Source organism: Mesocricetus auratus, unplaced genomic scaffold, assembly GCF_017639785.1.
Source record: "Mesocricetus auratus isolate SY011 unplaced genomic scaffold, BCM_Maur_2.0 Super-Scaffold_100024, whole genome shotgun sequence".
In the NCBI taxonomy this organism is placed as follows: domain Eukaryota; kingdom Metazoa; phylum Chordata; class Mammalia; order Rodentia; family Cricetidae; genus Mesocricetus; species Mesocricetus auratus.
The window spans coordinates 6297995-6325514 of NW_024429205.1; the positions used below are offsets into that span (position 1 = coordinate 6297995).

The 27520-nt window shown below is 49.0% G+C and overlaps 1 protein-coding gene across 8 annotated transcripts in view; it reads left to right on the forward strand.

Moving 5' to 3' along the window:
* Window positions 1-27520, forward strand: part of Asap2 (ArfGAP with SH3 domain, ankyrin repeat and PH domain 2) — a 154684-nt gene that overhangs the window by 105569 nt on the left and 21595 nt on the right. For 6 of the 8 annotated variants that reach the window (XR_005870874.1, XM_040731005.1, XM_040731001.1 and 3 more), the window contains 9 exons: window positions 919-1022; window positions 1120-1189; window positions 6171-6258; window positions 11138-11186; window positions 11501-11667; window positions 13733-13866; window positions 21317-21411; window positions 24136-24325; window positions 26844-26929. Coding sequence is in view for 6 of the 8 variants with exons in the window: in XM_040731005.1 (XP_040586939.1) it covers window positions 919-1022; window positions 1120-1189; window positions 6171-6258; window positions 11138-11186; window positions 11501-11667; window positions 13733-13866; window positions 21317-21411; window positions 24136-24325; window positions 26844-26929 (983 nt within the window). In the remaining 2 variants the exon portion in view is untranslated. Of the gene's footprint in view, window positions 1-918; window positions 1023-1119; window positions 1190-6170; window positions 6259-6987; window positions 7255-11137; window positions 11187-11500; window positions 11668-13732; window positions 13867-21316; window positions 21412-24135; window positions 24326-26843; window positions 26930-27520 lie in introns of those variants that run through there. The other 2 variants (XM_040731006.1, XR_005870875.1) reach the window with 2 other exon arrangements.

The following is a 27520-nucleotide window of genomic DNA, read 5'->3' on the forward strand; positions in this document are numbered from 1 at the left end:
AGGACAGGTTTTAGCTCTCGCCTAGTTGTGAACAGCTGGCTGGCGGCATTTCACATGCCCACGAACTTCCTGAAGCCAGCGTCCAGCGCTGGTGGTTACTCCTTCTGCTCTCAGTGTGGGATAGGTTCTAGAGAATTCTCACTAGTTCTTGCCCTCAGAAACTCATATACTGGAGTTCGTCTTCAGGTGGATGTTCTGTGCCTCTCAGCTGAGCACACGGGTAGCCTTGTCTGTGACTGTGGCACTCTTGGTCAGGGTTGGAGCAATTAGGATCAGTGCTACCCACAGACACATACACACACCGTGAGATTGACCAGGCGGGGAGAGGAGTGTCTGACCTATGCTTCTGTGTGCCAGGAGTTTACATAGGTGACCGTATCCTGCCTTTCATACATTTACTGTCGTATTGCGTGTTTTCCTGTTGTCCAAGAAAGAAACAACAGAAAGGCCACATAGCTTTGGTTTTCATTTTGTCCACATTGCAAGCAGTGGTCTTTTCCAGCCTTCTTTCCCAAGGCTTCATCATCGCAGCATCTCCTAGCCGTTGCTGGGGCCCAAAGGGAAATCCGTCACCGCCAAGGTGGCCCACTGAAGCCAGTTTAGAAGTACTGAGAGTTTAAGGGGAGATGGAGAGGCCGGCATGAGACAATACTCTGTCACTCCCCTCCCGTCCCCCCAGCGCTAGCACTAGAAATACTGATGTTTGACATTTCCTTCTACAGCCTAATGGATGGCTTTGATGAATTCCTTGGTGGGAAATTCTCTCTCTCTGATGATGATGATGATGGGGGCACGTTTTATAGTAATAACAAAACATTTAGGCATATGTTTCTTTTTATATCGTGCAGTTTTGTTTTGTTTTTAAACTGGGACTTAAACAAGATACATTAAAAAACAGTTTCTTGACTGAATTCTTAGGACTCGCAACTTCGCCAAAGTACAGCATACAGCTTACATCAGCCTCAGGGAAACAAGGAACATGGGACGGAGCGGAACGGGAACCTGTACAAGAAGAGTGACGGGTAGGTGCCCAGCCCGCTAGACGCTGAGTGGGGATGTGTGCCGTTACCACCTGTGTTAGTGTCTAAACTCTCCTGATTCCCCGCTGTTCTTCTTAAGGATCAGGAAGGTGTGGCAGAAGAGGAAGTGTTCAGTTAAAAACGGCTTCCTGACCATATCCCACGGCACCGTGAGTATCTCCTTTAGTCTCTGCTGCGGTGGTTGCTGAAGCCTGTTCTGTGCGAGCTGTGCTGTGGTGAAGATGCATTCGCAAGTTTCCCGTTAGGAAGCGTGCGCCCTCGTTTGTGGAGTGCCTGCAGCCTGGGTGTGCTCTTCTGGTCGCACGTAACCTGGTTACCTTCCGTGGCTTCACCAGATCCAGGACAAACTGATCAAACCCCCTGCACTTGTTAGCTTCAACCTGGACATTGTCCTTACAAAGACTTCCGCTGTCGTTAAAGGAATCAGATGTAGAAGAAAAGGGAATTCCATATCTTTCTTATAGAAAACTTTGTACACTGTGCCCAACCGCAATCAGGTTTTTCTCCCTGTTGTAAGAGCCCATGCTTGTGTGAGAGTAAAATCACTTTCCAGGAAGTCTGTCACAGCCCTTTTTCCCCTCACCTGGTGTGTCGGGGGCAGGTGAAGCTGGTCTGCATTGTCAAGGCCATTGGTTGTCCAAGGGTAGCAAGTGTGTTTAACCGAGCATCCTTTAGATGCAGACTCTCAGGTCAGGAGGACGGCTGGGTTTCCCCCACAAGTCTCACCCCTCCGGTGCTGTGTTTCACTTTCACACAGCCCGTTAGTTCGCTTTAGCTCAGGCACACCACCTCGGTGCAGAAATCATCGTCGAATAAGGCCACGTTTTCCTTTCTTGTCACAAGGCATATTTGCTTTCTTGGGGTCCGGGAGGTGCAGGGCTTCCACTTAAACCAGCAATGGGGAGCGCAGGCCTGGTGATTCCCTGCTGGCAGTGTAGCTGGATTTGAGTGGCTTCCAGCTTCCTCTCCAAAGGCGTAATAAAAATTCTTTAAATTTTGATGGGTTGGCCCAGTTTTGGAGCAGACAGTAGTTATAATTATCTCCGTCAGGTTGCTGCTGCTTCTCCTTACACAGCGCTCATATTTTTTAAGAGCTGTGTGCTTTGAGGTGAACCCTCTCAAGGAACCTCCCCTTGGGGGGAGACGAGGCGGCTCTGCCATTAGCAGCCGCTTCCTGCTCTATCTGTTGGTGGGTCCCAGCTCAGCCTCCTCCTGGCTGCCTCGGCGGAGCCTGGGTGGCTTGCTTTTTGGCGGCCCTCCAGTGGCTAAGTTGTTTTAACCCCCTCTCACTGTGTGTTGTTCTGTGTGCCCTGGCAGTCAGGACCCTGAGGGGCCTCCATGTTCCCCTGCGTGGCCCAAGTGTTTGCCTGTTGTGGAGGCGAATGATCTGTGTGAAGTGAAGCCCGGGAGATCCACTGTGTGAGGGTTTGGGTTTTTATCTCACTCCCGTAGCTTGCCCGTCTGGCCAGAGCTTCTGGCTGTGCTGAGTCACCACCGAGAGAGAGGGACAGGGACAGGGACAGGGAATCTAAGAGCCGCTGCTGACACATAGGGAGGAACAGGGTCTGTGAAAATCTGGAGCTTCTGGGAAATGCTTGCTTGCATTACTGAGAAGACAGACCCTCTGGGAGGTGAAATTGCTGCATTCTTTATCCCTGTGGAGGCGTACAGGTACCATCTAGGATGGGTACAGTGAGAGTTGGCCCTGGTATTGTCACAGCTGGTTGTGTTTCTGGAATTGGGACAGTCGTTCTTGGGATTAGGTGCTCTGATTAGGGGGTCTTCTTGACCAAATTCACAGCACTGCCACCCCACTAAGGCCTAAGGGCTGCATTGTGCTGCAAGAGTCACCTCATAGAGGGCCCAACATTTTAGTATGTTATATATCTATGATACACGCATGCATATATGTATGTATGTTATGTAGTCCATCTGTTTCTGCCTCCTGAATGCTGGGATTAAAGATGTGTGCCACTACACCTGGCCAGCCCAACATTTTAAAAAAGTGATTGTTATTCACTTGGGAGAATGAGTACATATTCGTGTTTTTAAAGTGTTTATAGGACTAGAGATACAGGTTAGTGGTAAAGTGCTTGCCTTACATGCGTGAGGTCCTAGGTTAAATCCTTGTGGCTTTAATCAGTCAGTCAATCAATCAATCAACCAACCAATCAATCAATGGATCAATGGCTTTTAAAAGCCTGGGACATTTAGTAGGAAGTAGGATGGCACAATTAAGTGGAAGAATCAGTAATAACCTCTCCCCTCACACTGCAAACTCTAAGGCTGGTAGGAGTTTCCCAGTTGCTAACGGTTTCCTGCTAAACCTGGGCTGCCTCTCCAGCTAGATTAAATAATGACTTTGTTTTTTTAAATGGTCGTGTGTGTGTGTGTGTGTGTGTGTGTGTGTGTGTGTGTGTGTGTGTGTGTGTGTGTGTTGGTAGCTGATAATCCAAAAGAATAAGTAAGTAGCATGCGGCTGTTAAAGTGAACCCTGCTGGAGCTGGTGGCATTTAAGACTGCTCACTGTGTGTCTGTGGGTCCTTCTTGGCCACCGTCTTTAACAGGTAGCTATATTCATGGCCTTGAGTTCCTAGTCCAGATGAAGGCTCTGGGTCTTTTCCTGTGTTTGGCTTTTGTTTGCTGTGGAGTGCGAGTTTGTCTTTGGGGATAATTATCGAGGTAAAGAGTGGCAGTGCCACATCAGGGAAGGAAGGTGACAGAGGTGGGGAGAGAGGAAATATCATTACTCTTAGTTGTGGCTCTCGAAATGTATGCTGGTAGCAGCTGTGGTTAGCTGCGTAAGACCTGGGTATAATCAAGTCAGCTGCAGCCCTAGCATGGATGGAGTAGGTCGTCTCTCGGGCCTATCCCATACTGAATTGCTAATAGCAGTTACAGTTGGTAGAGGGAGAATCAGTCTTCATTGAGAATGTAGCCACTGGTAAGGTTCCCTAAACCTGTGCACGTGTGAGTGGTACTAACTGGACTTAGTAGGTCAGCCATAAAAAGAACCAACAGAAAGATATGAAGTTGGGAGGAAGGGCAGGTATGAGGGGGTGGGGGAAGGTATTTCATTGTATACATAGAGTTCTCTAGAAATTTAAGAGAATATCCATACATGTGAGCACCTGTTCTCAAAGGAAACTGTGTCAGGGTTAGGGAATGGCAGTTAATGCTTAGTGTGTGGAACCTGCAGATTTGTTGGGAGTCCTGCTCCCCAACTCCCTGACTCGATAGCTGCACGACCCAGGTCAAGTGATTTCATTCATTCAAGCTATCTGGGTGCACACCTTTTTTTTGTTTGTTTGTTTTTTTGTTTTTGTTTTTGTTTTTTTCGAGACAGGGTTTCTCTGTGGCTTTGGAGGCTGTCCTGGAACTCGCTTGGTAGTCCAGGCTGGTCTCGAACTCACAGAGATCCACCTGCCTCTGCCTCCCGAGTGCTGGGATTAAAGGCGTGCACCACCAATGCCCGGCTAGGTGCACACCTTTAATCCCAACACTCAGGGGGCAATGGCAGGTGGATCTCTGTGAGCTCGAGGCCAGCCTGGGTCTGCAGAATGAGAGTTCCATGACAGCTAGGACTACACAGAGAAAAACCTTGTCTTAAAAACAAACAGTAAAAATAATAATAAAAAAAACCTAAAAACAAACAACCCGCAATCCACAAGAGTGTTGGGCAAACCTGTTCATGTAGTTTGTATTTTCAGATTTCAGATCTCTCATCTTTGATCAAATCAGATTTCACAAGCTGTATGAATCTCTCCCATTTTAATGGAGACTACCTACCCCCACCCCCAGTCCTGTAAAATTAGTAGCAGGAGCCCCTAGGTCTGAGTGTAAAAGCATTTGCCAGGCTTGTCCCATTATAGGTACCAACATGCCTCTGGATTAATCCCAAAGCTAGGTCATATACCTTGAAGCACCTAATGGCCAAGGAGAGCGAGCGGCAAGTGAGAATAGTTGAAGTCTAAGACTTAAAAATATTTGTTTTATGTGTATGGATGTTTTGGCTGTATGTATGTTAGGTGCAATGTGTGTTCCTGGTTCCCATGGAGACCAGAAGATGGTAAAAGATCCCCAGGAGCTGGAGTTACATTCTGAGCCACCCAACGTGGGTGATGGGAACTAATCTGAGGTCCCCTGTAAGAACGAGTCCTGATGGCTGAATCATCTCTTCAGTCCCCTCCCCTCTGCCCTTTGAAACCAATAAAACATGTTGTGAGCTTTTGAATGTGGAATGTGTTCTGTGAAACAGGCGACATAGCCTGATGGTTGGCATTTAGCATTGTGAGTTGTTGCCTGTTCTTATTTTAGATAGATAAAGACAGACAGACAGATACATCCTTTATTATTATTTTTTTTAGTTTAGAAATAATCATAGTTTACATATCAATCCTAGTTCCTTCTCCCTCCCATCCTGCCGTGCTCCCAACTGCCCCCCGATCCCATACCCCATCCAATCCCCAAGGAGGGTGAGGCCTTCCATGGGGAATCATCAAAGTCTGTCACATCATTTGGGGGAGGGCCTAGGCCCTCCTCTGTGTATCTGGGCTGCAATAGTATCCCTCCTTGGAGAATGGGCTCCCAAAGTCCATTTGTGCACTAGGGGTAAACACTGTTTCCACGTCAGAGGTCCCATAGACTGCCCAGGCCTCCTGACTGGCACCCATACTCAGAGGGCTTGGTTCAGTCCAGTGCTGGTTCCTCCGGTTTATGACTGGGGTCCATGTGCTCAGATCCACTAAGACACACCCTTGTAAGTACATCCGCTGAGTGGCTCTTCCTGGAAGTAAGATTTCCACTTAGAAAAAACACTTTGAGAAGCTCAAGAAGTTGAGCTGGCTGCTTGCTCCAGCCATCCAGTCACCCCCCTGTGTCACCTCGAGGGATCAGAGCCCGATGTTTCAGTCTGTTAGCCCTGGAGCGTGGCCCTGCTCTTACCCTTGTCCCGACGGGGTGAATAGACCGCTGTGAGTGCCCTGGCAGAGCGGGCAGCCACCCAAGAGACCCGCAGCATTCCCGTGTGTCCCGTCCCTGAAAGCCTTCTGCAAACCAGTGAGAGGTCTTCTTCTCTTGGCCGTGTCCTGTTCCCCACTCATCCTGTGCTTTTCGTTTGTTTTTAAACAGGCCAACCGGCCACCTGCCAAACTCAACCTGTTAACGTGCCAGGTGAAAACCAACCCCGAGGAGAAGAAGTGTTTCGACCTCATCTCACGTAAGGTTCCTTCTTAGACCGTGCGATGCTTACTTGACATGTTCCTGGAGAATCAGACTTTTGAGGACGTGGTCTTAAGGCGGGTGAGGAGGGAGAATTATGAGTTTGAGGCCCGTCTCTCGTATGTGGTGAGACCCTGTTTTCCCGTGACCTGCCTCGTGGGTTTCCAGTGGTGACTGGTGGCTTGCCAGGACTTTGGGTTAGGACTGGACTTTGAAGAGAGCCCTGCTCCATCTGCCCTGTAAACTGAGAGCCACCCTCTCCACCCGGAGCCTCGCTCCTCACTGGTAAACAGACGGTTGTATGAAATGAGCCTCGCTCCTCACTGGTAAACAGACAGTTATATGACATGAGCCTCGCTCCTCACTGGTAAACAGACGGTTGTATGAGATGAGCCTCTCTCCTCACTGGTAAACAGACGATTGTATGAAATGAGCCTCGCTCCTCACTGGTAAACAGACGACTGTATGAGATGAGCCTCGCTCCTCACTGGTAAACAGACGATTGTTTGAGATGAGCCTTGCTCCTCACTGGTAAACAGATGATTGTATGAGATGAGCCTCGCTCCTCACTGGTAAACAGACGATTGTATGAAATGAGCCTCGCTCCTCACTGGTAAACAGACGATTGTATGAGATGAGCCTCGCTCCTCACTGGTAAACAGACGGTTGTATGAGATGAGCCTCGCTCCTCACACCCTTTCACCTGCTTTTTTTTTTTTTTCAAAAGGCAACTTTGCTGCCTGGAACTTCTGTCACTTGTCTGTGTGATACTTAGAATGCCACAAATGGAGGCCAGTGAGAGGACTCAGGGGGTAAAAGGCCCTTGACTGCCAACCTGACAACCTGTGTTCTATTCCTGGATCCCATATGGTAGAAGTAAAGGATGTATTCCTGCAGGTTGTCCCCTGACCTACACACGCCCACACGGTACACACACACACCACACTGTACACCTACACACGCCCACACGGTGCACACACACCCCACACTGTACACCTACACACACACACCATGGTGCACACACACACACACACACCACACTGTATACCTACACACGCCCACATGGTGCACACACACACCACACTGTACACCTACACATGCCCACACGGTGCACACACACACACCACACTGTACACCGTCCCCTCTCTACCCAGAACTTAAATAAATGTAATGAGGTTTGTTTTGGGTTTTTTTGTTTGTTTGTTTGTTTTTTACGCTCATAACGAAAATGAATAGGTCTTCATTAAAGCCCTCCAAGTTTGGTGATTTTTTTTCTCCCCCCCCTTTTTAAAGTTGTTTATTTTCCCCATTATAGAATTTGCCTTTTTGCTCCTTTGTATATCTCTTTTTTTGTGTGTGATGCACACAAAGGAACTACCACAGAACCAGCAATTACCATACATGTTTACTCAGAACCTTCCACAAACAAGAAAGGGGCTCGTGATGTCCTAAGGGAAATATAAGTAGGTTTCGTCCTCAGTCATTGTACGTGCGTGGCACAGTTCATACAGTTCAGGGGACGCTGAAGCAGTCTCGACTCTGAAGAGCTGCTCCCTGCAGTCCAGCACAGCAGCTGAGTTTACTCAAGGCTCTAGCCTGAGGGGCATAGGCGGGTGGTGTGTCCCATCATCCTTAGCACCCCATCCTGCGATCTGATTCACTCTGACCACTTTCTTGAGACCTTGGAGCCAGTGTGGTGTGATTTAACACACACACAGCAAATCAAGAAGTGTGGTCATGCCATCTCCATCATCTGCCTGGCGTGTGCTCCACATCGGGTTTCATTTTGCTGACCTACTACATTGAGCTGCAGGAAGGGGGGAGCCTTGTGATATGGGAAACATCTGGGCACTGTTAGTCATGCGTGCTGGGCTAGGGCGAATTGCTCAGTGGGTCAGAGCACTCTCTGTGTAAGCTGAGTCTGGTAGAGGCAGGAGGATCACCAGGGCTTGCTGGCCACTAGGGTAGCTCCAAGGTTAGTGAAAGACCCTGTCTTAAGGGAAGGAGGTGGGATACCTCCTCTGGCTAGGTGTGAATTGTTGCATCCTGAGGATGTGGCAGAAGTGACTAGTGTGTGAGTCTGGTTATGCCCCAGAGCAGCGCCGCAGACAGACTTCACCAAGACCGCCGCTGTTGACTCTGTGGCATCTCATGCTTGTGAATAACCCTAAGAGGGCACAGCCTGAGTTGCTCTGTCAATCTGGCTGCAAGTACTGCTTGCTGCTGTGGTCAGGCAGAGCCTTGGTAATGCTGAAAACCTGCCTCGCCCACTTCCTCCGCTTGGTCTTCAAGGGGCAAAATTAATTCCAGTCCCACCCAGTTTTCAGCTCAGCAGATTTTCAAAATGCCCAGTTCCTCCAGGAGCATCGCATGGGAATGCTTTATGTGGGGCTGCCTGAGTTCCTGTAAAGAGGTGTGAAGGTGTCAGGGAAGTTACACTAGCTGAAGCTCTGATGTGGCTGTTGTCCTGAGAAGGTGAGGGGGGACCTGGTTTAGCACCCTATTCTCCCCTCATGACGCTACCTCTGGCACCTGACTAGTAGGGCAAATGCCATCAAGTGCCCTTGAGTGTAACCAAGTTGAGTCTTTGGGAAATCAAAGATGAACAGAAGGCCAGCCCTCGAGACTATGGGGCAGGGAGAGTCTGGCTGCCATCCAGAGGTCACCCCCTCCCCTTATACTTACTGATCATGATGGCTTGAAATCCACTCAGAGGCTGGCACACTGACCTGCTGCCTGCAAGATGGTGATCTCGCTCTCCCAAAAGGATCAAGAGGGCTGTGGGAACACGCCCCTCAAAGGGGATTTGTCTTCGTATCCCTTTGGGAACTCTTCCAATCTTATGCCCTCAGACTGATTCCCCCTCTATAAAATTTGAGCCATTGTCCTTGACCCACACAGACACCCCAGGAAAGGCACTGGTTAGAATTGTGAGGTAACTTGGCCAGTCTCCCGAGCAGGATGGAGCATGTGCAGAGATCCTTGGTGGCTCCTCTCTCTACAGCCCCAAATGCTTCTCTTGTGGCAGACACTCATGGGACCTCCCTGTCTTAAGGTGGACCTCCAGAGAGCCGGCAGGGAGAGCATTATTTGGACTTCTTCATGCAGAATAACCTCCCACTTCTCCAATGTCCAGCCAACACTGGCCGAATCAGTCACCATCAACCCAAGCCGCTCCCGACCTGGCTGTGAAGTTGCTCAAAGTCGGCACAGGCCACTGGCATGCCTCCGTCCCGGCTTCCTGAGAACTCTGAGGTCCACTTGGCAAGTTCTCAGCTCAAGCTGTGGGACCTGCCCCTCTGGCCCTCTTCCTAGGAGGCTGGCCTGGGCGGTGATGCGGCCACGAGCAGGAGAAAGTGGTCATGCCCCTCGTTTCTCACGTCTACCGGGTTCAGTCCCGTGCTCGTCTAACTTGAAGTAGCTCTCCCTGTCTGTCTCTCTCTCTTCAGTGACAGATGGAACATAGAGAGCTGTCGTTCCGCTCACCTTGGTGTTAGGATTGTAAAGAAACAAACAAAACCAAAACCCAAAACCGCCACTTGGATCCTCTGCTCCAAATCCCACTTGGTTCTGCACTTGGCCCCCATCCAGACAGACCATGGGAGTCTTCCTACATCAGGAACTGAAAACTACTATTGCAGAGCCGTGCTCACTCATTATAGTTTAAAAAACGTTTTATTTGTGTGTGTGTGTGTGTGTGTGCAGGCCCACATGCGTGTGCCCATTTGGAGACCAGAAGGCTGCTTGTGGGAGCTGGTTCTCCTTCCACAATGTGGGTTCCAAGGGTTCATCTCAAGGTGTCAGCCTTGGTGGCAAGACACTCAACTGTCAAGTCACCTCATCACCCCCCTGCTTGCTTTGGGGATCATAGATATTTATTGTCCACTAAGAAGAAGAGTGTCACTCTGTTTACTTTGCAGAAGTTAGACTTCATTTTCTTCTCTTTTCAAATTAGGTTTCTTTTTAACTTTGCTGTTTTGACTGATTCTGTGCATAGTTTGTGGATATCCCTTGCCCAGCTTGTGTGTGTGTGTGTGTGTGTGTGTGTGTGTGTGTGTGTGTGTGTGTGTGTGGTATGTAGATATTAATTAGCCAGTGTGTATTACTAAACAATCCACATTGAGGAAGGACCCAGGCATAGTACTGTGAAATACTACCCAGAATGCACTAATTTCCTACTCCTGTCCTTGTCCTGGCCCTACAGTCCCTCCAGGCCCTCAGCTTGCATTTTAGGTCTTAGTCTTGGCCCTCAGGGCTCTAGTTTTTATAGCCTTCCCTCATCTGTGTTAACCTTTGTGTCTTTTGAAGACCGCTGTCCGGTTTTGTTGTGAAATGTCTGTCAAGTTAAGTTTCTCCCCTGTTATCAGGATTTAACTGAGATTGTATAGAAGTGAAGCTCCCCCCCCCCCGTGTACCCTCACTGTGCACACGCGGTCACTTTTAAAACACTGCAGACACCAGCCACGACAGTGTGACACTTCCTATTAGACCATTATTTAGCCATGTCTTATTGGGTTAGCTGTGCTTGTGACATGGAACTCTCAGAGTGTGGTATTCTTAGGATTTCTGATACAGTATTACTCCTTTTCTAAGGAAGGCAGAACATGTCTAAGATAGTGATTTTTTCCTGAAAGGCCCTTGTTTGCCAGGAAAATAGTCTGCTATTTTTCATCCAATTGCCCCGGAAGCATGGGCAGGCAGGTCTGTGTGGGTTCAAAGCTAGCCTGATCTACACAGGAAACTCCGCCTGTAATGAATGTCAAAATTTGTGGAAGTTTGGTTTCTATTAAATAGTCCCAGGAAGCTGCATGATTTAGACTAGAATGGGCAGGTTGATTAATTTGCATTACAATAATAAGTCTCCCCTTGCTGTGCAGATGACAGGACATACCACTTCCAAGCAGAGGACGAACAGGAATGTCAGATGTGAGTGCTGTGGGCGGGGCCGGGACCAGGGGTGGGAGTGTACTGTGAGTGGGGCTGGAACCAGGGGTGGGAGTGTACTGTGGGCGGGGCCGGGACCAGGGGTGGGGGTTACTGTGGGCGGGGTGGGGCCAGGGGTGGGAGTGTACTGTGGGCGGGGCCGGGACCAGGGGTGGGGGTTACTGTGGGCGGGGTGGGGCCAGGGGTGGGAGTGTACTGTGGGCGGGGCTGGAACCAGGGGTGGGAGTTTCTGTGGGCGGGGTGGGATCAGGGGTGGGAATGGATGTGCTCTCCCAGCTAACACACTGTTTGTCCAGATGGATGTCTGTACTGCAGAACAGCAAGGAAGAAGCTCTGAACAATGCGTTTAAGGGCGACGACAACACCGGAGAAAATAACATTGTCCAAGAGCTGACCAAAGAGATCATCTCGGAGGTGCAGAGGATGACCGGCAATGGTGTCTGCTGCGACTGTGGGGCACCAGGTGATCCGGGAACCATCCCAACCCTGGCTCTAGGGCATTCAGATTCCAGAGACACAGAACCGCCCATTGATTTTAAACTGTCATTTCAAACGTGAAATCGGTGCGGCTCAGTCTGAGCTCATCCCATTACACAAATGCTTAATGAACTGTGTGTGGAGCGCAGCGGGCCGCTTGGGTGGGAGATGCTTGCCTGCTGGGCCCAGGGCAGGGCCATGGAAAGACAGCCTGGTGGGGATGAAAAGATGACACTGCTCTTGGAGTAGTGGGGAAACTCAAGGGCGCAGTGGGGGGGCAGCTTCTGAAGGTCACCAGTCTTTCGAGATCTGAGTGGCCGTGAAGGTACAGCGGGGGCTTTTGCCTAGGATTTACCCCTGCTTCTCTGCCCTCCGTAGGGGGCCATTTGAAGTCACTTTCAGGCACACTCTGCTGCTCTGTGACCCAGGAAGAGAGCTTCAGGCTGTCAAACAACTGTAAAATGAGTGATGGGTCCCTACTATCTGTCACATCCTGTGTTTGCATTTTGATGTAATTTATCAAAGGGTTCGTGTTAAGGCACGCAGTATCTTTATGGATATTAACAACCGCAACTTTAAGGCTCAAGGAATTGACATCTTAGTTAAGATAGGAGAGGGCTGGGAGTCAGGATTGACACGGTAGCTTCTCTGAATGCTTGTTTATCGAGAAGTGTGGCTTTCTGTTCAGCTAGTTCTTTGGCAGTTTGCATTAAAAAAATACAACCACAGTAGATGTTAGAAGTACCATTAAGTTCTTGTGTTCCTGAGTGTCTGTTTGGTCTTGGGTCTATGAGAAATATCTTCACAGCAGGAGTAGAGGCAGGGAGTTGCCTGTGCTCTTTTGTGAGAAAGGGGAGAATGGTGAGGTACTCAAATCTTAGAGTATCTTCATCAAGAAATGTTGCTGTAAAATGCCGAGAAAGCACAGATGTGTGGAATGTGCTGTGTTATCCAAACGTGCACTGTTCCCACAAAGCAGCATGCACACAGAATAACTGAGATACCTGCAAACATGGATGCTAGTAATATTCACTAATGAGTGTGTGTGTGTGTGTGTGTGTGTGTGTGTGTGTGTGTGTGTGTGCTGGAGACTGAATTTAGTGCCTTACGTGTGTTAGGTAAGCACTGTACCACTGAGCTAAAGTCTTAGCCCACAGTTTGTTTTATGTATTTATTTTACTTCCAGTTGTGTGTGAGTCTGGATGAGTTTATGTGTACCACATGTGTGTAATGCCCATAGAGGCCAGAAGAGGGCATCAGATCCTCTGGAATTGGAGTTGCAGCCAGTTGTAAGCAGTCACATGGGTGCTGGGAACGGAACCACTGAGCCATTTCTCCAACCCCTCTCCCCCACCCCCAGTTTTTACCAACTAGACAGTTTTTTAAAGAAGTTCATGATGACCTCACAGGCACGATTGTGATGTTTGCCCGTGGAAAATATCTAAGGGCAGCAAGCACTGCCATGACACACTGCCAAGATGCTGTGCTCCAGTACATTGTATTTTCAGTGCTTTGCAAACTCAGCATTTGCCTGTCAAGTGTTGGCTGGGCCCACGCTGTGCGTCAAGCACATGGTAGAACGCTTAAGTGAGGAAGTGAACTTCCCATGTGGGGAAGGTGTAGCTTAAACTCGGGGAGACACAGGACAGCTGTGTGCTCTGCACTCGCTAGCCGCGTGGCCCGAGCATACAACAAGACAGGCAAAATCGTTCCGATTTCTGCTGCTCACGGTGCAGTTGACCATTACCACAGCCCAGGTCCTGAGCTCAGCAGAGCACAAGCAGGAATGTATATTCCCTGTTAGTACCTAGAGAGCTTATCCAGCCGTGCAGCACTGCCTTGCAGAACTGGAGTGAGTGCCGCAGGACTAGCCCTTGTGGTCACTTAAGTGTGTGGGAGGATAGAGTTGGGAGGAGAATTAACATCTTGTCATTACTTGTGAAAGTGACCAGTGTACCAGCTTTATCAAAGGAAGATGCTCACGCTCGAAGCTTCGTGTTCAGCAGCTGGACAGGGATGGCTGGCTCATGAATGCCTCTTCTCTTCGGCAGATCCGACGTGGCTCTCCACCAACCTGGGCATCCTGACTTGCATCGAGTGCTCAGGAATCCACCGTGAGCTGGGGGTCCATTACTCCAGGATGCAGTCCCTGACCTTAGATGTATTGGGAACATCTGAGCTTCTGGTAAGTTGATTTAGAAACTCATTGATAATGACTCGCTCTCTGCTACCAAGGAGCAAGGGCACGTCTCACTATGGATGGTATTCCTAAATGCAGAGCGTGGGAACAACCCCAAAAGAGGAGCACCGAGGCTGGTGGAGGGTCTTCTGACATGGCGGCACCGGCGGCTGAGGTTCCCGTCACCCTTTCACTAACCAGGCACAGAACCCAAACCCCAAGGGCAGTAAAGGGTTTACTGTCCCGAGTCATCCACTAGTTTCTGACAAGGCTATACCCCTGCTTGTTCAAGCCCCCGTTGGCCTTCCCGATCCTTATTGTCCCCTCAGGAGAGACACTGGCTTGTTTCTGTCCCTTCGCTTTTCTAAAATAGTTTTTCCATCATGGCTCACTGGTGATGTGGATGTTTTCTGATGAGGCCTGGGGAGGTGGGAGCATGTTTTGAGAAATACCTTTTGGTATTTGACACTACAGCCTGAGTCAGGCTGGCCAATTGCACAGCTACACGGGCTTTGGGACTGCTTCAGAATCTACATTTTCTCTTTGAATGCAGTGCTCACAATCCTTTCTTGAGATGACTGGGCGTTGGGTAGTAAGTAGTAAGTGGGTATTGATTGGCATTGATTTTGCTGTCAAGAGCATTCATCTTGACAGAACATCAATTCACATGGTCAGTAGTATTCCCCTCAAGGGACCGTAAATCTTCTTGACAGCCCGAATCCGATGTGTCTATAGAGATTCCTCATGCTTCTGGCTGTCTTGGGGAACCTGCTCTGTCATTCCAAGGAATTCCTTGTTTGATCTTCAAAGACAAGAGTGGGGAAAAGCCGGCGTGGGTTTCGGGCGGCACCATTCCTGGTTACTCCCACCTTATAAATGAGGCAGACTCAGCACGTTCCCACGGTGTGCTCTTGGTTATGTGTATAGTTCCTGCTGCCATATAAGGGCATGCGGTCTACATCTTGGAGGTGTGTGAATGTACAGCATCTCTGGGGTAACTGATTAGGGCTTAGTTCTTAAATGGCCACACCGAGTTCTCAAGGGAACAGAATCTCAGCAAATACTGATGGACAGTAGCAATTTCTACTTCCACTAGTTAGCTTAAAACAGGGGGACATGTCAAATGATGTATAGTGAGATAATGTGTTATGTGTTAGCTCACCCGATCTCTATAACTCAACATCCTTGGTGTAGGATCTCCCACTTCACGGGGGTGGGGAGGGCATGGGGGGTGTGTGTGTGACTTTGCTTACAGTACCATAATGTACACAGGCTCTACACCCATTAAGTTAGCACACTCATACCCGTGAGACTCTTGGGATACAAACAGTCGTTTATGGTGGGTTTTCTGGCCATGTGGGAAGCATGTCAGCATTGCATCTGCCCCTCCCCAGAGCCCGTCTGCAACAAGTGTTTAATAGCCAGCTCTGAGGAGCAAAGAGCCCTTGATCAAAGCCTGCCTATTTCCCTGGTGTAAATGCTATTGTCACCAGTTTTGAACTACTCTTATTTACTGACTGTGAGGCTGGCGAAGGATGCTCAAAAACAGCAGGGTTCTAGCATACATTCATCATACAAATATAATACATACAAGTGGGAGTCAAGACACTGATAATGGTGAAATGTAGTCAAATTTAGGAATGATGAGATTTGTTTTATTTGGGTGGGGGGGAAAGGTCTCACTGTGTACCCCAGGCTGTCCTCAGATCCCTACGTGCTTAGAATTCAGGTGTTCACCGACATGCTCAGCAAGATAATGAGTCCTGAATAACTAGTGTTGTAGTTTGCTGACATGATTTATCATGCATTTACATAGTGTAATTTTTAACAGTAGCAATGTTTAACAGCTGTCTCTCAGAATTCCTAGACATCTAGTAATTAGTTTTCCAGAGCTGGTTAGAGCCCCGCTCCAATATTGACTAATTAAATGTGTCTCAAAACGTGGTCCTGGAGAGGTGCCTCAGAAGACAATGCCAGGTACCCATGACTGAGAGATACCTGAGGGGGATGCTGGGAATGAAAGGTGGGTCCCCTGTAAGAGCAGTGTGTACTCTTAACCGCCGAGCAAAGAAACCTCCATAAATTCAAACCACTGGTGTACACAGTTGTCTTCTCTCTCATCCTCGATGCGGCTTCTGATAACGGGCTTCTCAGTATGAGGGGCTGTGCCTGCGGTTGGTGTCACTGGGCATTAGTCTTGTGCCCAGCTGCTGTTTCCTTTGCCCTTGAGTCAGGACTATCTGTGTTCACTCCGTCAAGTTATTCGAGCTTGTTATATATTTTTTGATTCTGTTCCCGTATCAAACCAGTGTCTCAGGTATTTTTCTCATTCCATAGGCTGCCCTTCACTTATTTTTGCAGAGCAATTCCAGTTTTCCATTTTTGCTTTTGTTGGCGAGCGGAGACTTTTTAAATGACCTGAAAGAGACAGCCAGCCCAGGAGCAAGACCTGAATGCATTTTCATTTTCTCTTTGGCATCATGTTTTGAATAGAAGATGAGCGCTCACCGCTCCTGCCCTCCAACATGACTTCAGCATTTTCCTCTCCAGGAGAGCCCCTTGCTCAGTTCTGTGGATTATTACCTGGCTGGCAAAGTTTGCCTGACGCTGGGCCCCGGCTGTTTCTCCGTTTTAATTTGCTTTTGTTTGGGAGCGCACTTTCCACGTTGACCTGCTGGACTGGGCAGCATCTAAGGAAGTGACTGGATGTGGACGGTAACTACCTCCACTTCCTGGTACCTGCTTTTAAACTCACCCTGGCTCACTGAAAAGGAGCGCAGGCAGTTGAAGGGTTCGTTTGGTTCTTTGGGGGGAAGTTGTGCCACCCCAACCATTTGGCATTCCATCCTCTAGTAGGCTTAGTGGGTCTCAGCCCTCTTGGGGTAGAATGACCCTTTCACAGGGGTCGCCTAAGAACATTGGAAAACACAGATGTTTACATTATGATTCATAATGGTAGCAAAGTTACAGTTATGAAGTAACAACAAAAATAATGTTATGACGGGGGTCACCACTAAAGTGTCTCAGCGTCAGGAAGGTTGAGAACCACTGCCGTAGCGCTTCGGTGGGCCTGGTTTCAGAGACCCCTGGCAAGCCTGAGTTTTAAAGAGGTGAAATTTCTCCTTACCTTTGAAGAACATTTATAAAGAAGCTTTTTGGAGGAGCGGGGGTCATCTGAAAAACCATATTACCTACTAAGGTACTGGTATTGTGATCTATTTCACCGTCATGTGGTAAGTTAAAGAAAACTTCAGTATTTTGAAATTTAACTTAGAGAGGGGCATGGTGGCTCAGGCCTGTGAGCGCAACTGTGGAGGCTAAAGCCGGAGGATTGCTGTGGCCCTGAGCCCAGCCTGTGCTAAACAGCCCTGAGCACAGCCTGTGCTAAACAGCGTGTCCCAGGCCAGCCTGGGCTACAGAGTGAGACTCTGAACAGAACAAAGGAAAATGCATTGCAAGGCCTTCCATCATGCTGGAGGAATGTCAGGAAGCCTAGGCAGTTGGTTAGCTGACTCAGCTGTCTCTTGAGGTCTCCTCTGCTGCACTGTCAGACTCCAGGGCAGGTTAGCCGCAGCCTCGAGGCCTGGGACTGCCGTCAGCGCTGGCATTTTGAAGGCGCTGAACTAAGCCACTCCGGGTAGGGGCTACAGTGGCTGTGAGAAATTGTACTCAGCTGCCGTCCACTGCATGACACTTAGGTCCCGAGCAGTGCCATGGCTGTTTGGGGTTTTTGTTGTTGTTATTTTGGGTTTTTTGTACTTTTTCTCTGACCTAAGTAAGGCCCTGGGATACCATAGGCTTTGCGCAATCCTGTCTGTAAGTCACAACACTGAGCTGTTTTTAGCTATCGGTAAAACCAAGTACCCAAGCATCTGTATATATTGTTAGATGTATTCTAGGAACAGCCAGGTCCACATAGATGTTACGTGTGCGAGCTCCGTTCCTACCCTCTGGATGTTCACTCCAGCATTTCTTGACTCTGCCTGCACTAGTCACCTCTCTCTTGTTCCTGAACCCTCATGTATGTGTTTGTCAAGAGGTCTGGCCTGTCTTCAGGTCCTCCGCCCTCCTGAGACAGAATAAACAGTGAGCAAACCAGAATAGATCCAGACTGTAGTTGGCAGAGGCCCAGGTGGCTACGTGGTGCCTGTGTGTGGTAACTGTGGTTGTCCATCCCACTGGGCAGCCTGACCAGACCAAGCCAGGAGGAGGAGCAGGCCTCGGTGTTACGGCTCCTCTGGGACCTGAGGAGTCCTGCTTCCCTCCCTCACTTCTGGTTCCTGTCTTCAAGCGAGGACAGAGAGGAAGAGAAAATCTACCATGGCTGACATCCTTCCCTGTGGGAATAGGAAGCAGGGGCTCTGCTCCACACCATCCCAAACTCTAAGACGAGTGTCTAGATGAAACCTGAGGCCTTGTTGTAGCTTCATACCCTGCTCCTGCCACTGCTAAAGGGTTATAAAGGCCCCGTTCCCCTATTATGGGCACCTGTGTGACTCTCAGACAGGCTTCTTGGCCATGAGCATGCTGCCTACCTGGACTGGGTTGGATAAGAGCTTCTGTAAGCCGGGCGTTGGTGGCGCACGCCTTTAATCCCAGCACTCGGGAGGCAGAGGCAGGTGGATCTCTGTGAGTTCGAGGCCAGCCTGGTCTACAGAGCCGACCAGGACAGCCTCCAAAGCCACAGAGAAACCCTGTCTCAAAAAACCAAAAAAAAAAAAAAAAAAGAGCTTCTGTTGCCACACGCACACGCGTGCACACACACACACACACACACACACACACACACACATACACCTGTGCTGCTTTATACAATGAATTGTTGTATTTTACAGGACTTTTGGAAGTCTGTTCTTATCGTCTACCCTGTTGAGTGGTCATTCTTGTGTCTGCCACTCTGTATATTCTAGGCCAGCCGGCCCATGGGCTTCTGGGTAACTCTTAATGTCTGCCCCTCCTGTCTTGCCAAAGGAGTGCTAAGATTACAGTTGCATGCCACCGCCACGGCTTTCGTGGGTTCCAGGGATCAGACTCGGGTTGTCAGACTTGTAATGAAAGCCCCTTTACCCACTGAGCCATGTCCCCGGCCCCTCTGCTTCTTTTTGTCTGTCATCATCATCATCACTTTATGAATTTGTCTCAGTTGTTGGCTTGAGCTAGTAGAGAGCAACATGGCGCCTTATGCCCAACACAGCGAGGAGCTCAGTTACATGACACTCTGTGTCTTGAAGCAGCTTGAAGGGTGAGGGCCGGGGCTTCAGTTTCACCATCTTGAGTGATGCTCTGTTGATCCTCTGTACCAGTGGGTTTACATACCCAACCAACCTCAAGTCAAAATGATTTAAAATAGGTGCTGGAGGGATGGCTCAGTGTTGAAGAGCACTTGTTGCTCCTGCAGAGGACCAGGGTCCGGTTCCTAGCACCCACACAGCGACTCACAATCATCTTGTCACTCTAGTTCCAGGGGATCTGATCCCCTCTTCTGAACTCCATCGTCATTGTACATATGTGGCGCATATACACACACATGCAGACAAAACCTTCATACACATGGAAAAAAAGGTAAATCGTAAAACAGTATTTGAAATCGTAGGGGCTGGAGATGTGGCTCAGGGGTTAAGAGCACTGACTGTTGTTCCAGAGGACCCAGGTTCAATTCCTAGCACCCACATGGCAGCTCACAACTGTCTGTAACTCCAATTCCAGGGGAACTGGCACCCATGGCAAAACACTAATGTGCATAAAATAAAAAATTAAATAAAAATTTAAAAAAGTACAGAGGTCTATGTGAGTTTAGTAACTAGCCAAAATTTTGGAATTTCTAAAAGAAACCCAGTTGTATATGTATAATGTGGGCGCCATCCTCTACCTGAGCTTAATCATTTAAAAACAACAAAAACAAATGGCAGAAGCCACATCTCCAGCCCCTACGATTTCATGATAGGGTACCAAAGCAAGCAAGCTGTCTACACCAGGAATCCATTATCGATGTTTAGTTCCATGTCTCATGCTAGCTACACAAGAAATCCTTTGCAGGGCATTTATCTCGTGTCTGAGGCACTTGTCATTGGATGGGTTGTGCTGCCCTTGATGTCTTCTCCGAGGATCTTGTGTGCAGGAACACAGATTTTGCTCTCTTACCAGGGCTTGAGGCCCTGCAGTCAGGTCTAAGCAAGGAGGGGCAGATAGTGAGTGTGAGTGGCTCACTCGTCAGGGACAACGTAGAAGTAGCGGGGCTCACCGCTCCAAGGGCAAGCTGCCCATATTCCATCACTGCCTCTACCACGTCAGGCAAATGGGAATTCATGCCAGGGTGTCCTGTTATCTAACCCAGAGATGGCTTTGGGTCGAAACTTAGGCTAGTGCCCCCTAGGGACAGGGCAGACCCTTCCGACAGGAGCCGCCGTCACCCCCAGAGTGTCTCTGTCTATCTTTGTCTGCATGGGCAATCGAGCTGAGAAGTATTCAGTGTCGTCAACTCATTCACTGTGTTGTTTTCAATGAAGAAATTAAATAATCTGTTCTCCCAAACCCTTGTGCTAGATGTACCCTCCCCGTATAGTTTCGTGACATGTTTAGAAATCTGACTTATGGGCTGGGGCGTGGTAGTGGCAGGAATCTGACCTGGAAGCTCATTTCAAGGGTGGGCGCTGAGTTTGTCACTAGGAATGAGGTGGTGGCACTCCCACTCTAAAGGAGCTCCTGGCCATACGGTTCTTCATCCGGCAAACGCCAGTTACCATGATGTCAAGGCAGTATGGCTGTGCCCGGCCCATGGGACTTACTAAATATTACACAAGAAAGTATGGCTTGTGTATTGAAAGGTCAGGAGAGGTAAGGTAATAATGGTTGCATGGGTTTAATCCCAGCACCCAGGAGACAAAGGGCAGGTAGATCTGTGAGTTCAAGACCAGCTTGGTCTACAGAGTAAGTTTCAGGAGTCAGGGCCACACAGGGAAACTCTGTCGAAAAGAAAGGTCAGAAGACTTGTTTGGAGGTCACACATGACATCACAGTGTTTCAGTTTGCAGAAGGTTTTCACCGAAAGTATCCCATTTTGCCATTTTTACAGCCCTGTGAGCTAATTGCGCATAACCCCCCCCCCCCCCGTTCCATGGATAAAACTAACTCTCCGAACTGAACCTGAGTTTTGTATTGCTGGCCCCATGTACCCCTGTGACACTGCACTCGCAGCTGCTGTGGCAGAATGGATTTCTGCAGGAGAGCCGGTGAGGACGTGAGTCTGTAGTGACTCGGTCCATTCTCCGCAGCAGCGTCCTCTGGTCGTGCCTGCCATACCCTTGGGGCTCTGGGTTTTGTGCCTTTTCATTAAAAGCAAACCACTTTGCCGCTCTATTTCTCAGTGGCCATTAAACAAATCATCAGATGTTGGGAACGGGCAGCAGCAGAGGGTATTAATAATTGAGTGCCCTAAAATAGGCTTCTGTTTTTGCAGCTTGCCAAGAATATTGGGAATGCAGGCTTTAATGAGATCATGGAGTGTTGTCTACCATCTGAGAACTCAGTCAAACCCAACCCAGGCAGTGACATGTGAGTACAAGGCTGGCTGGTCTCGTTTGCTGGACAAAGAGGTCTGGGGGTACATCAGTTGTTGTGTCCCCATAGCTAAAGCTGTTACTTGTTTTCATTTTGATGGTTTTTTTCCCTTTTAGTCATTTTTGCATGTCCAAATAGACACGAGGTGTGGCTGGTTTCATTAGGAAGTGGCCAGAGGACAGTAGGCTCTTTAGCTGAGTGAGAGTCGGGCACCGAGGTGCCCCTTACCACTCTTCTGTCTCTCTGCCCACTCTCCCAGCGTGGTGACCTGGGCCTCGTCATCACAGACAGGACACCGTGCACCATTCTCTTTGTCACTGCCCTTCGAGATGTGTGTGTGGCCTGTTGCCTCCTGCAGAAAACCTTTGCGTGTGTGTTGCTGTTGATACAAAACTGATCGAGAAGCTGGTGTGCCTCACTGCGGTCCCAGCTGGCCCATTGACGGGCCATATACAGAAGGGATTGCCTACCAGTTTTATCGAAGTCTTATTCAAGCACACTGGGCTTGAGGAGGTAGACAGGGCAGTGGCATCCTGACCCTAGACATCATTCCTGTCTCTTAAACTGCTCTGCTTGCCCACAGGAGGGCCTGGGGCGGTGCGCCTGCCAGAGAGTGATGCGAGGCGGGGCAGAAAGAAGAAGGAGGCGGGGCTAGGTCTCCCAGCCAGCAAACAGACAGCACCCGTGTTTGAGCAGAGTGATAGCAGGTGGAAATTGAAGATACTTTAAACAGAGTATAGTAGTATACTTTCACATACCAGGGGTAGAGGCTGGAGAGGTGGCTCAGCTGTTAAGAGCACTTGCTGCGGGCTGGAGAGATGGCTCAGAGGTTAAGAGCACTAGCTGTTCTTCCAGAGGTCCTGAGTTCAATTCCCAGCATCCACATGGTGGCTCACAACCATCTATAAAGAGATCTGGCTCCTTCTTCTGGCATACAAGCATACATGTAGGCAAAACACTGTATACACAATAAATAATTAAAAGTATCTGCTGTCCCTAATCCAGAGCACAGCAGTAATTATTAAAAAAAAAAAAAAAAGAGCACTTGGTGCTCTTGCAGAGGACCTGGGTTTGGGTTCCAGAACCAACATGGTGGCTTCAACAATTCAGAACTCCAGTTCTTGAGAACCAAATGCCTTCTTTCTGGCCTCTAAGGGCACCAGGAAGTGTATGTGGTGCACATACATACATGCAGACAAAATATTCATACACATAAAAAGAGATACATCTTTTTTTAAAAGCTGACAGGATTCCTTATGAATGCCAGGCATCTGTTTATTCTAGGGGTAAATGATCCTAAGAATGCATGCCATTTCTCAGCATCCGTGCTCTGTCCACTGTGAGACACCACACACACACACACACACACACACACACACACACACACACACACACACGCACGCACTTGACATTTCTCACAAGGAAGTTTACACATTATTTCCTCAAATGATGGTGGTAGCTAGCACAGAGATGAAAACACACTCACATTGGTTCTTCTACAGGCTCGATAAACTGTGTGAGCAGCCATGATGGTACATGACTGTAATTCCTGCAGTGACTAGGTTGAGGCAGGAGGATTAAGCATTTGAGGTTAGCCTGGGCTATACAGTGAGTTCTAGGCTAACTTGGGTTACATAGTAAGTTCAAGGCTAGTATGGACAATATAGTGAGGCCTTTAATCTGGCTCACACACCCCCACCCAAATAAAAGAAAACAGTTAATTTATGGCTCTTTCTGGTGACATTCCATCACACTTTGCAGTATACTTGGGTTTCCACACACTGTTCTGAGAAATTACATTTCACTCACTTTTGTATTTGCCACCACACTATGCTGCTTGTAGTGGTTCGGTAAATATTTAATGGCTCAATAAATCAAAGAAATAGCCCCTGCTCTGTGCCAGCTTCATTCAGCAGATACTCTGTTTCTAGATTTGATAGAGCGAGCGTCTTGTAGCTTGATGTAAGCACACGGCATCTTCAACCGTATGCTGAAGGGGAAGCTAAAGGCACCTGCTGATGGCCTGTGAACCCCCAGTTGGGTGTGGAGATGGAAAGCTGTGTGACTGGGCCACCCAAAGGCCAGGCTGTGTCTGCACATAGAGGCAAAGTGTTTGTGTTTCTGAGAAGCAACAGGAAGCCCCACCCCCGCCTCCCCTACTCCCCAGCAACGCCAGATAGATAGGTCTGTGTGTTCTGTTACTATCCACCACGCATCTCAGTCTATACATTTAAAAAAAGAAAAAAAAAAGTCAAGAACAAGCTAATGGCACAGTCTTAGCTCAATGCAACCAGGGGTCACAGAGGATCACAGAGATCTGTCCCATGTTTGGGTTGGAACCACTGTCGCGGGACTCAGAGCCCCAGAGAGGTAAATATCCATTTAAAAAACAAAACCCAGAGAATCTGATATGGTGGTGCTGAAGAGGCAAGACGGCTTAGCTGCAGGGACCACAGCATGCTGGGCTGAGAGCTCAGGGTCACGGAAGGGGACAGCTGTGGGTGTGGCTGAGATGAAGAAGCCACGCCCTTGGCTCCCGTCTTTATAACTGGGCGAAGCCAGGGACTGCTGCGTGGGCTTCAGTACCTTTGATACTAGAAGCTATGCACGCTGTGCTTAAGGAAGGAGCCCGCGGGGCCAGGCAGCCTTGCAGATGGTGGGCTAGGTGGATGGACGGAGGCCTTCCGTGATTCACCCATCAGTTATGTCTGGTTTCAGGATTGCAAGGAAGGACTACATCACAGCCAAGTACATCGAGAGGAGATACGCAAGGAAGAGGCACGCAGACACCTCGGCGAAGCTCCACAGCCTTTGCGAGGCCGTCAAGGCCAGAGACATTTTTGGCTTACTCCAGGCTTACGCCGATGGTGTGGACCTGACAGAAAAAATCCCACTGGCCAATGGGCATGTAAGAGGGGCTGCAAAAGGATGAAGATTTAGGGGTGAAACAAGGGAGGTGTGTTCAGCCGTGTTATTCTCCATATTGTACTCACCCCCCGAGGGAAATAGGTGGCATGTTTTCTTTTCGCTGGCAAATGTGCAGGTTGACCATACTTTATCCTGATTGGTTGGCCCAGAAGTGTGTTTCATTTGGGGTGATTTTTAGGTATTGAAATACTATGTATATAGTGAGGTTCTCAGATGTGGCGTACAGTCAGCTTGTGTCTCTCGAATGCCGTATACACCCAAGGGGTTTTATGTGGTATCATCAGTGCTCCTCTGTTTTTGACTGTGAGCCATCATCTGAACTCAGGTGTAGAATTTTCCGCTAGTCACAAAGTTTAGGTTTGTGTTGCATTTTGGATGTATGACTTGCGTTCAGGATGCCCAACCCCGTTCACGTGCAACATTATGTTGTGCAAACACTTTGCATTTTGATATATATTCACATTGTGGGATGACCATAATATAGGTCATCTCGTATGCTTATCTTTTGCCGTGGACCCATTTCAAATCCACTCAGCAATTTTGAACATATGATTTAAATACATTGCTGACTATAGTCACCCCTTTTTTAAGAGTCTCACTCTAGCTGGGCAGTGGTGGCGCATACCTTTAATCCCAGCACTCAGGAGGCAGAGGCAGGCGGATCTCTGTGAATTTGAGGCCGGGCTGGACCGACAGCCTCCAAAACAATACAGAGAAACCCTGTCTCATAAAAACCAAAAAAAAACAACAACAACAACAACAACAAAAAAAGAGTCTCACTCTGTTAGCGATCATCCCTTCCTGGGTACTGGGATTATATTTGTGCACCACCTGGACTACTGACTCCTTTCAAACTGAAACTGTGTGTGTTTTATGCTTTTTTTAGAAAAGATTAATTTAATTTTAGGTGTGTGTACCTGCATGTATATATGCACCTTGTGCATGTAGTCATCCTCAGAGGCCAGTAGAGGGTGTCAGATCCCTTGAAGCTGGAGTTACAGGTGGTTGTGGGCCTCCCAACATGGATACTGGGAACTAAACAGGGGTCCCACCAAGAGCAGCAAGTTCTCCTAACTGCCGGGCCATCTCTTTAGCCCTGTCGGTTTATTCTTAAGCCAAACTTGTAATGCCAGATGTTGAAGGACAGCCCATCTGCGGTGGAAGGGACTCCGTCATCAGAAGCTTTAAAACGCCTCAGAGGACCCCACCCCACCCCACCCCAAATAGGTTTAGCAAGAGCTTCTCATTCCCATGGGAAGCTAGTCCCAGAGCATCTCCCATGCTGAGGAGTGCCATGCCAAGGCCCATCCTGTAGCTCACACTCTAGGGGTCTTCCCAGAAGGGATGGGTAGAACACCTCCTCCAGCATCCAGATGTTACTCTTGGGATCATGTCTGTGTTACACTGTTGGTACCTCAGGAGCTGTCGAGTGTCCTGGTCTCCTGACAGAGTCCCCATGGGTGCATACTCCAGGTCCAAAGAGCCTCCTGGTCTCAGGACTGGGGTCAGTGTCCTGTATGGTCTGGTACGAGGAGGGGCCATCATGCTTGGACCCAGACTCCTAGGCTAAGCTAGATCCCACGAGAGAGAGTGTTATAGGGTAACGGTACTTTCTCCTAGTGGTGCAGGCTCTTCCTGACTGTTAGCCAGTATCACTCTCATTCTTTCTCAGGAGAAAACTCAAGCCCCTTGTCTAGGGCAGGGTGTGCCCGTACTGCCCAGAGGACTGAGCAGGAGGTACCTAGCGGAGAAAGAGGCAGCCATCTGTTCGCGCCTTCGACATTTTGGGCTTTTATTTCCCCTCTACTTTTTGATCTGCCCACCCACCTTCTCTCTACCTGTGTTGTTGATGTAGGGGTAGGGGCTCAGGTGAAATGATTTGAACTTGAACCCCCTGCATTTCTCAAGCCCTGTGAGTAAGGAGGGGAAGGACCGATCTCGAAGTTACGTTAGTTACTTTTCTATCTCTATGATAAGACACCATGGCCAAGACTCCTTAGAGAAGAAAGTGCTTATTTGGGACTTACAGTTTCCGAGGGTTGGAGTCCGTGACCGTCATGGCAGGGAGCGTGGCAGGGAACATGTTCACAGGCAGAAGGCATGAATCTCGGGCAGTAGCTGAGAGCTCACATCTTGAAACGCATCCACAAGGCAGAGACAGACAGACAGAATGGGAATGTCACAAACCTTTGTAAACCTCAAAGCCCACCCTCATCCCCCCCCAGAGACACACTTTTTCCACCAAAGCCACACCTTCTCGTGCTTTCCAAATTGTTCCACTAACAGGAGCCCACGCATTCAAACATATGAGCCTATGGGAGCCATTCTTACTCCATATGCCTTTTGCTGTGGAGATTAAAAAGTGGGCACCCTGTGCCACAGATAGACATTTTGGGGAAAAGGTGAAAAGGCCTTGGAAGAAACGTGATGTTTCACCTTGGTAGTCCTGGGGTTAAAAGATGCCACCAGAATCACAAATGTCTTGGTTTGAATTTCAGGAGCCAGATGAGACGGCCCTCCATCTTGCAGTCAGATCTGTGGACCGGACTTCCCTCCACATCGTGGACTTCCTGGTCCAGAACAGGTGGGTGTCGCACTAAGCGGACGCCTTTGTCCTTGGGGCTTCCCAGCAAGGTACCAGATGCTGTCTCCATCACTCGGGCCCTGTTGCCAAGATGCTCATGTCTCAGATTTAAGTATGAATCATGGGAATTCCCTAGAAAGGCCTAGAGTGTGAGAACAGAAGGCCTCCGTGGTACCTGCAAGACCCAGCAGCTAGAGTCTAGAAGACTCTTGAGGGAACCATGGCTGCTCAGGTCCCCCAGCCCTGGGGAGACCATGTGGGAGCCGGGGCCACCAGCTATGACATGAGTGTTTCTCTGGTTTGTCATGTGAGTGGCTCTTTTCCCTGTTAGTCCCCTCATAGCATCTCCATAGCAGAGAGCTCTGAGGAAATGAGGATGCATTAGCCCTTGGCCTAAACCAGGAACTGTGCATCAGAACACTGGGTGAAGACTGATCGGTTCCTTTGGGTTGAGAGGCCACTTGTAATCATTGACTAGAATCTTCCTGTTGAGTTGCTCGGCAGTCCCTGTTACTCAGTGTGTGCCACCTCCGTTTGTACCCCTGCCTGGCGACTACAAGGCACGTTCCAAGACCTTTCAGCTTGTCCTGT